The 15658-nt window shown below is 41.2% G+C and overlaps 1 protein-coding gene across 4 annotated transcripts in view; it reads right to left on the bottom strand.

Annotated features, from left to right (window-relative positions):
- SCLT1 (sodium channel and clathrin linker 1) overlaps window positions 1-15658 on the bottom strand; it is a 62168-nt gene that overhangs the window by 21447 nt on the left and 25063 nt on the right. For all 4 annotated transcript variants that reach the window (XM_077300318.1, XM_077300317.1, XM_077300319.1 and 1 more), the window contains exons 17-19: window positions 14464-14609; window positions 12496-12688; window positions 1432-1628 (exon numbers count right to left, since the gene is read on the bottom strand). In XM_077300318.1, coding sequence (XP_077156433.1) covers window positions 1432-1628; window positions 12496-12688; window positions 14464-14609 — 536 coding nt within the window. The remainder of the gene's footprint in view (window positions 1-1431; window positions 1629-12495; window positions 12689-14463; window positions 14610-15658) is intronic.

Raw genomic sequence — 15658 nt, 5'->3', positions numbered from 1 at the left:
ACAGAAGACATTTTTTTAAAAAAGAAAAAAAATAGCAAGCCATGTCTCCCCACTCCACAAAGATTCAAGGACCTAAAAGAGACATGTCGTTCAATTCTTCAGACAGCATATAATTTTTGTCCCTAAGTGCTTAAAGTGAGGTGACAGTTTTAAGAATTACTGAAACACATGGGTAGGGTCTAACTGGGTTGCCGAACCAGCACTTCTGTAGCCCTCCTTGGACCCTTGCTGGCAAGCAGCATTAGAACAGGTGGTGATGACAAGCATATCACACCTGTCGTCTCCACCTGCACTGAGCTTATCTGGTACTCCAAGCAATCACTTGGGTGATGAACTGGTCCCCATTCATCTTATTAATGATGTGATTCCCACCTTGAAGAGAGCCATTTTGTAAAGCACATCTTTCCTTTAACTCACAGGTGACTGAGAGCTGATCTTATCAAAAAGTTCAGCTGATAAGCCATTTTAATCAAAAAGCATATTTAGCAAGCTTTCAGTTGTGAAAAACCTCTTCTAGCCAAGCTTTACAAAAAATTCAGCAGCAGTCAAAATAATTACTAAAGCAAAACTTCTAAAAATATGGACGTCGAGGGGAAAAAAAGACCAGAGATGTTATTTCTGTATCTTTAAAAAAATTTCTGGAAGACATGTAGTAGTTATTACAACTCACATCATATTCGAAGTAGTAAAAAACTTCAGTAATTGCCTAGCCAAGAATTTATACTGATTAAGCAGGAAGTGATCTCCCAATCTGTCAGACAACTGATTCAGCACCTTCCTTTGAATAGGCTGCCAAAGGAGATGGTAAGTTCTTCCTCAATGCGGTCTTCAAGCAGTAGCTTGACAGATACTTACCAAGGATACTTTAGGCTGATCCTGAATTGAGCAGGGGGCTGGACTAGATGACCTATATGACCCCTTCCAACTCTACGATGCCTCACTCTTGCTGCTGCAGCTAAACTGTACAAAAGACTGATGTGATTCCACTACATCTTTGATAGCTACTGTCTGAGACTTTTTGGCCTGTAGACATTTGTGCCATGCTCCCATCTCAGCTGACCAAAGGACAGGTGGTTCTTCACTTGCCAGAAATAGAACTGCTTCTGCAGCTTAAACAGACTCAGATGATGTTCTGTTGGCAAATGGTTTTGAAGAAGAACTTCCAATGGAGATATATTCTCAGCGACTGCTTGTTTGCTGGAACCATATCTCACCAACGATCTGCTCTTTATTTTTTCCACTTAATTTTCATATGACAAAAAACTGAATGTTAATTAAAGGCCACAACAGGAACTCTCGTAATATATTTCACAGGAACAGCATTATAAAACATTTTATGTAATACTTCCCACTCATCTGCACTTATCTAATGAATACTTATGCCTGCCTGCATCAATGAAGATATCAAAGAAAAAAAATTATATCTCTTACTTTAAATTACTGATTCTAGTTTCAGTATTTTCTGTAAGTTTCTTTGTCTCCTCTTTCCACCGGTTTGTCGCTTTCTGTTGTGCTATCAACAGGCGTCTCAGCTCAGCAGTGGAATTTTGATTCACATCTTCCATTTCTTTCAGTCGGACTTCATACCCGTGTTCTTTTATTAAAAACTCATTCTCCATTGTGCTGATCTACAGAAAAAGTAAAAAAAAAATTCCCATCACTAGGAGATTAGATTTTGTCTTTTGACTATATGATTGAAGCTGGCCACCATGGACAGACCAACATTCAGTCTATATACATTAATAAAGGATTGTGGGAGTTCTAATAGCATACTCAAAATGCAAATAGGAAAGAAGTCATTTCAGAATGATTTTTACTTGTCATTTTTGTACTTGTTTCTTACACGGAGCCCAATCTACAAATCAATTAAGTCAAACTGTTTTGATTTACATACTGAAATTCTATAGAAAAATGCAGACTGACATCTTTGATTGTCTATGGTAAGTAATAATGGATTTTAGGTGAGCAGCAGATCTTTCATTATTAATTTCTTCACTGAATTATTAAAGCTGTTCAGAAGTGATCTTCAACCTTTCCAGACACAGGACCCTCCTTTAACCACTTTGCAGCTGACAGTTATATGACAGATGGTCATTTGGGAGTGGGTAAAATGGCGGCCATCCTGCAGGATGCCTGAAAGCTCCACTTTGGTTTGAGACATTTTTATCTGTACTTTATTAGGTTCACTGTCTAAAACCAGCAGGTACTTTTGTACATCATAATCAAATCTGGACCTGCTAAGTTTGGATCATTAGGACATTCTGCTTATTGTATAATTAGAAGTCTGAGAAACCTGCTTTCAAACAGGCTCCCTGCAGATGTCAGCAGATACTTCAATAGGGAAGAAAAAATGCTCAAGAACAAGCCTAGACTCACCCCCCCCCTCAAAAAAAAAGTCAGTTAAACAGCTATGAATTGACAACCAGATTTTATGGAAAGATACAATAAGTATATTCTCTGGCTTTGCCACCTCAAACAAATCCAAGGCTTTACACTTGGACTCAGAAGCTCAAATAGAAGCTCACTATTAGATTGCTCTCTTACTTTGGCTGATAAATTATGTCCAGAAGAAGATGGCTCTGCAAATGCCCAAACAGCACTTCATTTAACTGAGGGAGCTTGCTGCAAGGAAGAAGTTGTCCAGGACTCACTAACAAACGATTTGCTAACCTTTAAAGGAGATCATTGTCTCCTCACTGGAGAAATATTCATAGCTATCTACCAGCAGCTAAACTTAATTTCTAACAATTTGGATGTATTCCAAAACACATATTGAACCTTACTTCTCTCCCAAACTGGCAACAGAACTGTCGCAAGACTGACTTTACCAACTGGTTGACACCCCCCAAATCAAAGCTTGCAGAAACCACATAGCAAGCTTTTGGGCGGAGATGGGAGTGAGAGAAGGAAAATGTTCGGTTCCGCATGATGGCTTCCAAGAAAACAACTTGTTCCGGATATAGCTGAAAATCACCCAAATAGAGGTTGCTGGACAAACAGATGAGCCACTGTGTTCTCTTTGAGTCAACTGCTAAGATTGGAGGTGCAGTCTGTAGATTTTGAGAAAGTTGAAAATTTTTACTAAAACACCAAATGGACTGCGAATCCTTCTGACCTTCGGCCACTCTACGATTCTGACAACATATGCTAAGAATCCCTTCCACATTTCAAAGCTTTGTTAGTATTTGCTGATCAATGTATCCACTTGCTAATTCCTGCTAAAAGATGCAGAATGTGTCTCCTCTGACTTGAGACTGCAGCTTCTGAGAGGCCTAGAGATGAGAAACTGACTTTCTCACACTGCTGGCAGGGCAAGATCTAAATGGCAAACAGCTGCTGGAACATGGAACGAAACAGCCCTGGCTCCACAGATCTCTAACCTGTTAAGAACGTTGTTGACTGGGAAATACATGAATATGGACTTCACCTTAAATGACCTAAGTGCACTAGAAAATTTATGGTCCATAGCTGGCCTGCTGCAGTATTTCCTCCAGAGGAGAAAAAGCTATAAAATCTCTCTAGTAGAAAAGGAAAATAACCTGTCTCAAGCTCAAGATGTTTCTGTATTCCACATCAGTTTAGGCCAAACCAACAGAGTTGCAGATCCTCATAACTGCAGCAAATCCAGTCTGAAATTGTCAGCACAACAGCTGAACCCTGAAAGCCCTAGCACAATTATTAGCATTCCAGATGAAAACTCACAGCTCAGTAAACCATGAAGACGACAGGTTGGACAGAAACAGCCCCATATGGCAACACAATGGATCATGAGCTGATCTCATCACATCAATCCCTACTAGACCTCTATCCATGTCCAGGGATGGAGCAATTTACCATCTAGGTAGAACGTTCATAAATGGTTCCCATAGAAGACGCCACAAAGGATAATTAAATACCTAACATGAAACACTGCAGGGTGGATGTCAAAGTCCTTTTATATCTTCCTAACCAGGCAGGATATATTTCGTGCCAAGAGCCATTGCTTGCTGATGAGTTTGATATAATCAGTCTCCCAGCTTTACCTAGTGAAGGGAAGGGTAGAGTTAAGGAAGGCCTGGCTCTTCTCATGTCTACAAAGCTTCATGCTAGCTTGATGTAGTGGTTAAAAGTGTTGGCATCTAATCTGGAGAGCCAAGGTTGATTCCCCACTCCTCCACATGTAGCCAGCTGGGTGACCTTGAGCTAGTCACAGTCTATTAGAACTGTTCTCACACAGAAGTCCTCTCACAACCCCACCTACCTCACAGAGTGTCTGTTGTGGGGAGAAGATAGGAAGATGATTGTAAGCCACTTTGGGATTCCTTCAGATAGTGATAAGAGGGATATAAATGCAAGAGGATGGTTTGTGTAGTTCTTGAGCATCAGGAGCGGCTTTATACTAAAACAGGCCATTTGGGGGGGCCTGGAATTACAAAAGTAGAAGACATCACAGGAAGAACAGGACAGAACTACACTCCTGTTTCTTTTTTGCTGCTTTCTTTCAATGACCTTTTGCTGGCTAAACAAGGCCTAAAGATTAAGATCTTTACATGTTGCCAAAAACAGCCGAGAGTTTGGAGGATACCCTTTCAGGTGGACCCAGGTGTTGGCTGTGCTTTTTTACACACTGACCATTCAGCCCCAAGCCCTAGGGCAGCCTTTTTCAACTTTTCTACTGCTGAGAAACCCCTTCAAGAAATCCCAGAAGAATCAAGCAAAATAAGGTTGGGAAGCATAACTATGTACATGCCCACCTGAGGACACTCCCCTTCCCTCTCTCTCCAGGCCCATCATTGGCCATTTGGGAGGAGGAGGGTCAACATGATCACATATGATCATATCGCCTGATAAATATTCAACAAAAGTTTTAAAATAAGATTAAAAATGAATTAAGTTCCACCCATTTGGGAAACCCTTCCAGGGCTATCAAGAAACCCCAGGGTTTCATGAAACCTTGGTTGAGAAAGGCTGCTCTAGGGACTGAGGCTTGGTTATTATTGTCCCAATATTTAAGAAGGGAGAAAAGACAAGCCCTTCAAATTAGTCTTCTTGTGTCCTTTGGAAGCTTCAGGACTGAATGGACCAAGACAGCATACTAATGGAGAAACAGGCAGATTTCACAGCTGGTCACTCAACCATAGAAGAGAAATACAGCTCTAGGCCACGAGGGGTCTTTTGCTGACTTTAAAACAGCTTTTGATAGTATCCCCAGACACAAAATACGGGCTGAGCTTGAGAACTCAACAAAAGATTATATGTACTTATTTGCATGCTACATGAAAGCAAATTCCTTAAAGCAAGATGCAGCTCTCAGGCCCACCTGTTTGGTAAGATCCCACTGGTGAAAGGAATAAAAGAGAGCTACATCTTGGGAAGGAGAAGGACCCTGGGTGGGCATATACACTGCTATGCTTTCCGACTATATTCTGCATGATTGTGCCACTTCTGAGGTTTCTTGAAGCCTGAAGAATGTTTCAGATAAAAACTGTTAAAAAGTTGATAAAGACTGCTGTAGAGTACGTACTATTATGGCTCCTACCATTTATTTTATTTATTTATTTATTTTTATACCACCATTCCCTACAGTTCTGGGTGGTTTACATAAAACATTTTGGAACATTTACACAGAACACTATCGAAATCAATATAACAGTATAACAATAACAACAACACACCAGCTGGAACAATTAGAACAGCACTTCAACAATAACTTTGACACTCCCTCAGCAGGTTCGATCTCTCAGTCGGGGGGGGGGACCTGTAGATGTTATGGGTCAGTCGGCCCCACCAAATGCCTGATGGAAGAGCTCCTTTTTGCAGGCCCTGCGGAATTGTGGAAGTTCCGGCAGGGCCCTGATCTCTTTGGGGAGCTCATTCCACCAGGTGGGGCCAGGACTGAAAGGATGATGACACTTGATCGCAACATATCATACAGTAAACTCCCCAGGAAGATCAGAACAGTTCTACAGCTTCCTGTTTCTCTCTGGTCTTTCTTCAGAAATAACCCTCAATGCTGCAAAATTTTGTATGAGAGCATACAATATACGTAGGCAGGTGGTTGTCCTTAAACAAATATTATTTGTTGATATTAGTACTGTATGTGGCAAAAAATTTAAGCTGATTTTATATCAAAATCAACTGAAGATAGTCATGAGACATCACAGCAATGTGCCAGGAGGAGGAGCACTGGAGATCTAACTTGCATGGTTGGGTGGTGGCCAGGTGGAAAGAGAAAAAAAAGGAAGCAAGAGCTTGCTTGGGAAAGGGAGGCTGTGCATGAGAGGGCTGACAGGCAGAGTAATGGTGAGTGAACAGTTCAGCTAGACTTAGCCTGTCAGGAAAAGAAGAAAACAGACAAGGAAAATCTTTAGCAGAGAGAATGTGTGTGCGGACTTTACTGTAATTGAAAACAGAATCCTCAGCAATGCTACTGATCTGAAACTGGAGCCTGTCCACTTCAGTATCTCATTCACATAAACTGTACTGGATAAGCAGTATTGGTCTGAAGCAGCAGAAGAAAGTTTGAGTCTGGACTCCAACTTCATTCACATAATGTTCAACTGTATCAGCCAAGTATTTCACTTTATCAAAACATGAATTCATGCTGGATTGTATTGTTAAAGAAGAAGAAAACAGGTCTAGGGAAGAACAAGCTATGAACACCTGAGTTGCCGGAAGGAAGGAAGGAAGGAAGGAAGGAAGGAAGGAAGGAAGGAAGGAAGGAAGGAAGGAAGGAAGGAAGGAAGGAAGGAAGGAAGGAAGGAAGGAAGGAAGGAAGGAAGGAAGGAAGGAGAAAAGATGCTAAGGAAATGTGGGGAAGGAGGGAGCAGACACACAATGAACAAGTGAGGTGTGGAAAAGCAAAGGAAGGCAGAAGAAATTTCATACCTGTTTGGGTTGTGGTGCTGTGTGTACGAAATGGCCTCACTCTCCTATTTTTAAAGAAATGCCAAGAATACCCATGGCAGTGCTTATTGTGGAAGGATGTGTTCATGTGTGAATTCTACACAGTAGTGGATGACTATCAAAGTTTCAAGGATGAGAAAATCCCCTTTCTCCTCCCCCACTAAGTTTTCTTGGCAATTCTCTGAGGGCAGGCAAAGCACTGAAGAACCTACAAAGCACAGGTCAATTATCTGGAGAGAGAACAACACTGCAAATTCTGCCAACCTCTTTGCCATTCAGCACTGTCATGGAGAATTTTTGGAGTAGGTCCTTGGGCAGCTGCTGAGAAAAGGTTGGGGAATATAAGTTAAATAGCCATCAGGTTGTGCTTGTGGATGTGGTCGACCTGAATGTGGCCAGGGCTGTATGCCAGAAAGAAGGTAGCATGTATGTAGAAACCTTTCCCTCTTATTTGTGGCTGGGATTGCCCCTCCTGAGAGGAGAAATGCAATGTTTTTCTGCATGCCTGAGCTACCTCAACTATCCAGAAATCTTTATTTTCCTTGTACCTAGCTTACTGTGCTGCTTTCACAGTCTGCAATGGTAGTCAAGTATTTTAATAAGAATGAAGGAATTATTTTGAATATTTTTAGATGTTCAGTTTATACCTATTTTGTAATGGAGGGGTTTAATGCACAGTATTCTTTAGCACCCCCTTCAAGGATCGCTGCCTTGTTGTGGCAAGGGGGCTTGCGTAGTTCAGTGAAGCTATGAGCTATGCCGTGCAGGGCCACCCAAGATGGACAGGTCATAGCTGAGAGCTCTGACAAAAGGTGATCCACTGGAGAAGGCAATGGCAAACCACTCCAGTATCTTTGCCATGAAAACTCTATGGACAGTTCCAATAGGCATAACGATATGACGCTGGAAGATGAGCCCCTCAGGTCGGAAGGTGTCCAATATGCTACTGGGGATGAGCAGACGGCTAGTACGAGTAGCGCCAGAATGAATGAAGCGGCTGGGCCAAAGCCGAAAGGACGCTCAGTTGTGGAAGTAACTGGTGGCGAAAAGACAGTCCGATGCTGTAAAGATTTTTATTCCATAGGAACCTGGAACGTCAGATCCATGAATCAAGGCAAGCTGGACGTGGTTAAACAAGAAATGAGAAGACTGAACATCGACATTTTAGGAATCAGTGAACTAAAATGGACAGGAATGGGTGAATTTAATTCAGATGACCATCAGGTATACTACTGTGGACAAGAATCTCGCAGAAGAAATGGAGTAGCATTCATAATCAATAAGAGAGTAGGAAAAGCAGTCTTGGGATACAATCCCCAAAATGACAGAATGATCTCAGTTCGAATCCAAGGCAAACCATTCAACATCACAGTGATCCAGGTCTACGCCCCAACCACTGCTGCTGAAGAGGATGAAGTTGATCAGTTCTATGAAGCCCTACAACACCTTCTAGAAGCAACGCCCAAAAATGATGTGCTTATCATCATGGGGGATTGGAATGCTAAAGTAGGAAGCCAAAAGATAACCGGGATAACAGGCAAGTTTGGCCTTGGAGTACAAAATGAAGCAGGGCACAGGCTGGTAGAATTTTGTCAAGAGAATACAATGGTCATAGCAAACACTCTTTTCCAGCAACCCAAGAGACGACTCTACACATGGACATCACCAGACGGTCAACACAGAAATCAGATTGACTATGTGCTCTGCAGCCAAAGATGGAAAAGTTCTATCCAGTCAATAAAAACAAGACCAGGAGCTGATTGTGGTTCAGATCATGAGCTTCTTGTTGCAAAATTTAGGCTTAAATTGAAGAAAGTAGGGAAAAGCACTAGGCCACTCAGGTATGAACTAAATCATATCCCTGACGAATACACAGTGGAGGTGACAAATAGATTTAAGGAATTAGATCTGATAGACAGAGTGCCTGAAGAACTATGGACGGAGGTTCGCAACATTGTACAAGAGGTAGCAACTAAAACCATCCCAAAGAAAAAGAAATGCAAGAAATCAAAATGGCTGTCTGAGGAAGCTTTACAAATAGCTAAGGAGAGAAGGGAAGTGAAAGGCAAGGGAGAAAGAGAAAGATACACCCAATTGAATGCAGAATTCCAGAGAAAAGCTAGAAGAGATAAGAATGCCTTCTTAAATGAACAGTGCAAACAAATAGAAGAAAACAATAGAATGGGGAGGACCAGAGATCTTTTCAAGAAAATTGGAGATATGAAGAGAACGTTCCATGCAAAGATGGGTATGATAAGGGACCAAAATGGTAGGGACCTCACAGAAGCAGAAGAGATCAAACAAAGGTGGCAAAATTATACAGAAGAACTATACAAGAGCGAGCTTAACATCCCTGATGACCACAATGGGGTAGTTACTGACCTGGAGCCAGACATCCTGGAATGTGAAGTCAAATGGGCCTTAGGAAGTCTGAGCAACAATAAAGCTAGTGGTAGTGACAGCATTCCAGTTGAACTATTCAAAATCTTAAAGGACGATGCAGTAAAAGTGCTACACTCAATATGCCAGCAAATTTGGAAAACTCAACAATGGCCACAGGATTGGAAAAGGTCAGTTTACATTCCAATCCCAAAGAAGGGCAATGCCAAAGAATGTTCAAACTACCGCACCATCGCACTAATTTCTCATGCTAGCAAAGTTATGCTCAAAATCCTACAAGCTAGGCTCCAGCAATATGTGGACCGAGAACTTCCAGAAGTACAGGCAGGATTTCGAAGAGGCAGAGGAACTAGAGATCAAATTGCCAACATACGCTGGATCATGGAGAAAGCTAGGGAGTACCAGAAGAACATCTACTTCTGCTTCATTGACTATGCTAAAGCCTTTGATTGTGTGGAGCACAACAAATTGTGGCAAGTTCTTAAAGAGATGGGAATACCAGAGCATCTTATTTGTCTCTTGAGAAATTTATATGCAGGTCAAGAAGCAACAGTGAGAACTGAACATGGAATCACTGACTGGTTCAAAATTGAGAAAGGAGTTCGGCAAGGCTGTATACTGTCGCCTTGCCTATTTAACTTGTATGCAGAGCACATCATGAGAAATGCGGGATTAGAGGAGTCACAAATTGGGATCAAGATTGCAGGGAGAAATATCAACAACCTCAGATATGCAGATGATACCACTCTAATGGCAGAAAGTGAAGAGGAACTAAAGAGCCTGTTGATGCGGGTGAAGGAGGAGAGTGCCAAAGTTGGCTTGAAACTCAACATCAAGAAAACAAAGATCATGGCATCCGGCCCTCTCAATTCCTGGCAAATAGAAGGGGAAGAAATGGAGATAGTGACAGATTTTATTTTCCTGGGCTCCAAGATCACTGCAGATGGGGACTGCAGCAAAGAAATTAAAAGACGCTTGCTCCTGGGGAGGAAAGCTATGGCAAATCTAGACAGCATCCTAAAAAGCAGAGACATCACCCTGCCAACAAAAGTGCGTTTAGTCAAGGCTATGGTCTTCCCAGTTGCAATGTATGGCTGCGAAAGTTGGACCATAAGGAAGGCCGAGCGTCAAAGAATTGAGGCTTTTGAACTCTGGTGCTGGAGAAGACTCTTGCGAGTCCCTTGGACTGCAAGGCGAACAAACCAGTCAGTCCTAGAGGAGATCAGCCCTGACTGCTCTTTAGAAGGCCAGATCCTGAAGATGAAACTCAAATATTTTGGCCACCTCATGAGAAGGAAGGACTCCCTGGAGAAGAGCCTAATGCTGGGAGAGATCGAGGGCAAAAGAAGAAGGGGACGACAGAGAATGAGGTGGATGGATGGAGTCACTGAAGCAGTAGGTGCAAACTTAAATGGACTCCGGGGAATGGTGGAGGACAGGAGGGCCTGGAGGATCATTGTCCATGGGGTCGCGATGGGTCGGACACGACTTCGCACATAACAACAACAATTCTTTAGCAAGTATTAAAATTATACCTTTCCCTGCCTAAAGTTGAACAAGAGACGATGTGAAATGCTGGTCAGATAACTGGATGGGGATTGAAGCAATCTGTTGAAATCCCTGCTCAGCGGTAAAACACACCTCTGACTTTTCTCTCAACCTAATTCACCTCACAGGGTTGCTATAAAAATAAAAAGAAGAGCTCCTTGTAGGAAGGCCAGGATAAAAATGTTATCAATTGCAGACAGGTAGCCAAGTTAACTCTGTCTGCCTAACTGTTGCTTCCTGACATTTGCAACTTTGGTGGAACTTCTATGGTTTCAGCTTATATTTCAGGGTTGTTTTAGGATAAGAAAATGCGATTATTTCCAACATGGTAATAAAAGGCTGAAGGACTTTAGACAAACATCAAGGAAAGAAGAGCATACAAGGTTAAGGATATTTAAAAGAGGGAACCTACAACAAAAAGTTATGGATTATTCAGTTTAACTCCTTAAACAAATCCCCAAGGAACAGATTTCCTAGAAATCTGAATTGATGCACTTTGGGACTTAAAAGACCAAGTTGCAGTTTCTGAAGCCAAAATGCAGCCACTTGGCTTTTTAAACTCTTAAGCTCTAGAAGTGAGTCCTCTAGGGCGGTGGTCCCCAACCACCGGGCTACGGCCCGCTGCCGGGCCATGAAGGCCATGGCACCGGGCTGCGGCTCCCTCTCCCCGCAGGGCCGCGCATGCGCGTTTGCGGCATGCGTGGCTGCAAATGCGCATGCATGACCCGGCCGCCCTACCCACCACCACCGGTCTGCAGCCTGAAGAAGGTTGCAGACCACTGCTCTAGGAAAACTTCCTTTTAATGCTGGGATAGGAGGCTCAAGAAGGAACTTGTTCTTTGCCAGTCCCTTCATGCATGGTCATAAGGCAGTTTCTTCACACTTCTCTTAACTGGTCTGATTCCACTTAGCCAGTCAATATGTGTAAGGAAGCACTTGTTCTTGTTATCTGTTCGGATAACATTCTAACGTTTCCAGGGATCTCTGCATCAGTATAAGGTAGCAGCAAGAGTACCAGCTTCAAATCCCCACTCAGTCATAAAATCATTGGATGCACTCCTCTGTCCAGCTATTGCCACTTATGGGACTTTGTAGTTTCCCCAGGCCTCTCCCAGCTCCTGGCTCTCTATCCCTCGAGGCTTGGTTGCTGCATTTTCACTGGCTGCCTTTTTCAGCCTGAACTTCTTCCTGCCACCTCTGCTAGGCTCAGCTGAACTGCAGCTGCCTTTGAGAGCCTTAGTGGCTGGAGTAGGCCCCAGTCCCAAGTCCCTGGCAGATAGCAGCCTGGCCATCTTTTCCCTCCGGCCACTATTAGGAGGGGCGACGATAATTCCTTCCTTCACCTCTGCAGAAGAGACACTTAAGTTGCTTGAGGGACATTTTTGTACAAATGCAATATACATTTTGTACTACCCTCCCCCCTTTTTTCTTACTTTCACATTTTTTTGCATCCTCATTTTTTCCAGAAAGCCTTACTCCAGTGTAAACCAGTCTGATCCATGGGATTTATCTATCCGCAGATTAGTATAAAAGTAACAGTTTTGGTCCCTGCATTGTGAGACGGTAAACACCATTTCTTTGGAAACTGAAAACCTCCTTTCATTTATTTCCAAGGAATATTTAGTCAAATCTGAAATACGTAAAAAGGGGAAAAAACAAAACCTTTAATTTTGCCGTTTGCTGTGCTTCCATGGTGAGCTTTCTCAAGTCCTCGATTTCTTTCTGCAACCGTTCACTTTCTTGCTGGAGTTTTAACCTTTCTTCACTGACTGAGCCACAGTTCTCTCTTTCAGAATCCAGAATACGTTGCAACTTCTGAATCATTTCCTGGGAACGACCTAGCTTTTCTTCATGACTTAGAATGAGAGAGGAAAACTGCAAATATCATCCAACAATATTGCCACCTAAATTATACCTACATTGAGGTTCTTTAATTATTTGCTTGAATATTAAAGACATTAAGTAAGCATGAATTCAGTATACTTGCAACATTTACTAATATGGACTTAACAGTGGGCATCCTCTACTTTTCTTTTGCTTGTCAATGCAGAGTCAAGGATTACTTACTTAGCTAAATGTTTCAGAAGACCACAGGAGGACCTTGGATTTCAATTTGTTTTTGTTCACTATTCATTTTAGATCAGGATTTTGTGATTATCCAATAGCGTGTGTTCTGGATGCTACTACATAAGGTAATGAATACATATGTAAAATGGCTGCAACCTGCTGGGTAGGCAGGAATAAAGGGCTCAAAATGAAACTTAGTATTCCTGGAATGAATTAAAATTGTGCAATCTGACAAAATTATTTTTGCAGTTTTGCAGCTGAAGCAAAAATTTCCAGGTTAGCTGCAGGCCTAGCCTAAGGGATGTGAATATATTAGCAAAAATGCTACAGAGCTCACCATGGGTCCTTAACCAAGACACAAGTAAAAGAAGGGCTTTCTATTTTCTATAGTTACAGTGCTGTAAGGTCCCCCGCAGAATAAGAGTTGTATTGAAACCCCTGTAAGAATGTCACTCTTTTCTCTTCCAGGTCCAATCGAAATAATACTTTGGTCTTCAAAACTTCTTCCTTCTTAGCTGATCTCAACCATGGTGCTGTCAGCAGCAATTAAATTCTAAGAAACATGTTTGAAACATGCTTCTCTCCTCCCTCTCTCTTCTTCCAATCTGTATGAAAACAGGAATGCTGGTTTTCCACTGTGCAGTAGTTCTGTCAAATCTTTTTTAATGAGTACAGCTTGAATATTATACTGAACTCATTAATGAGACCAAATTTCAGAGATCTACGCTTTGTAGATCACTCATGAACTGATCCAGAAAATACCTGGGGGTGAAGCAACAACCACAATCTGATCTACAACCTCACAATTTACGAACTTCTTAACAAGGGAAGTGTTTTGCAACTTTATAATGGCTTAATTATCTACAACAAGGAAATGTTTAATTAATTTCCATTTAATTATTTTCCAATTTGGTTCAACACAGTGGCTCCAGTATAAGGAGTCACATGATGTCTTGCATTCAAGGTGGCTTCTAAACCATGCAGAAATTAGCAAGACAATCTAATGTGTCAGATATGGAGATTCATGCAGTAAGAGGTAATGTTTTTAAGAAAGCAGTCTGGACAAAACTGGAGAAAAATTTTCATGTTTTTGGATATTCACTTTAGGTTATTGGCACCGATTGTAAAAGAAAGCGTTCAGTGGAGGGTGAACTGTGTAGCAGATTTGGATGTTTTTAACCTGTGTGTTGATTTTATCTTACTGGTGACTTGTATTGCTTTTGTGTCCTTGCACCTTAAGGAGATACAGAGGAATATAAATATTTTAAATACATTAATCAAATAAAATGACTGCAAGTATGGTTGCACAACGGACTGTACTGACTGCAATAAACACAATGGAGATCCTCACTCAAATGTTACTCAAATATTACATATCATGGTTTACGATGAAGAAATTTCCATAGTTGAAATAAAAATGTGTCTTCCTCTTTCTTACAAGGATCTTATTTAAAAGATGAAATTACAAATGTGCTTCTGCTTCCAAAATGTCTCAGTTCAAAGGATTTTACAGAGAGGATCCCTGATAGGTGCTTATTTGGAGTTTGCACAGTAATTACTTACTTCACTTCCAATTGCCTTATTTTATTTAGTGCAGTTTGCAGGCTTCGCTCAAGATCATCTTTGGCACGTTCAGCCGAAAGGCACCTTTGGTAAAGTTCTTCTAGTTTTCTATCATCACTTTCATTTCCTCTACCTTCACTGTATACCTGATAAATGAGTTTATAGAAAATCTCATATTTTCCTCTTACATACCTAAAAATATTAACTTTGCCATCTATGATAATCACTCCGCCCATGCAAATTTAGATTCAAAAAAGTAGGATTGCCATCAAGGATATGTGTGATGATGGATCACCAATTCTGAATGATTCATAAAGATCCATCGTATTATTATTATTATTACACATATAAGTTGCTCTACTCCCAGTTAGCTATCTTAAGGTCAATTACATTTTTACTTTAGGCTTTTGTTCTCCAATACTAATTAGCAGGCATATTATCCAGAGATTCATTTTCAGATAATCTAGTTTTTTTTTCAGAATAATTATACTTCACAAAGTGATAATTGCAAGCAAAATCAAACTGCACACAGAGTATCTGTTCTGCATATGGAAAGCTAGTTCATGTAGCTAAATGTGCATAGTGGGCTTACACGTTTATACATGAAAATGCATGAGTTTTTTTCCATTCACTTTCAACTGGATTATTACTACATTCTCTTAAAACCGTTAGCTTTTACTTACAGTTCAGTCAATTCTGAAAACTCCAACCAAAAATAAAACACACCCACCCATCCCAGAGCTTGAATGCTGCTGGATTTTTAGTAACTGATTATATAAGTCTTCCAACTTTAAACTGACAAAATTGATACTTTAAGGATATTACATTGAATTTTTTTCAGTTAAACCAATGATAAGACTATTGGGGAGGGGGGAAGAAATAAAAAATAAAAACGGAAGGAGGATTTCTGCGATTATTCTTTGACCATAAGGCATAAAATCTGCTATATAAAAACTGTTGGTTTAACTAATGAGCCCTGTTGTATAACTTGGTTCAGAGGGAGAGACAGGATGTCCCTAGTTCAAATTCAGCCATAAACACATAGGGTGGCTCAGTCTCAACACTATCAACTTGCCTTACCAAGATTTTTACTGAGACAACATGAAACACTTTGAAAAGGTAGCATGAATTGCTTATAAGCAGGGAACCCACAGGGACTTGCACATATCACTTCATTGTCTCCTGTACTCGCTTT

The sequence above is a fragment of the Paroedura picta genome, chromosome 10 (genome assembly GCF_049243985.1).
Source record: "Paroedura picta isolate Pp20150507F chromosome 10, Ppicta_v3.0, whole genome shotgun sequence".
NCBI classification, from domain to species: Eukaryota; Metazoa; Chordata; class Lepidosauria; order Squamata; family Gekkonidae; genus Paroedura; species Paroedura picta.
Note: the sequence above shows the minus strand (reverse complement) of the source record. Positions and strands in the feature narration are given on the sequence as shown.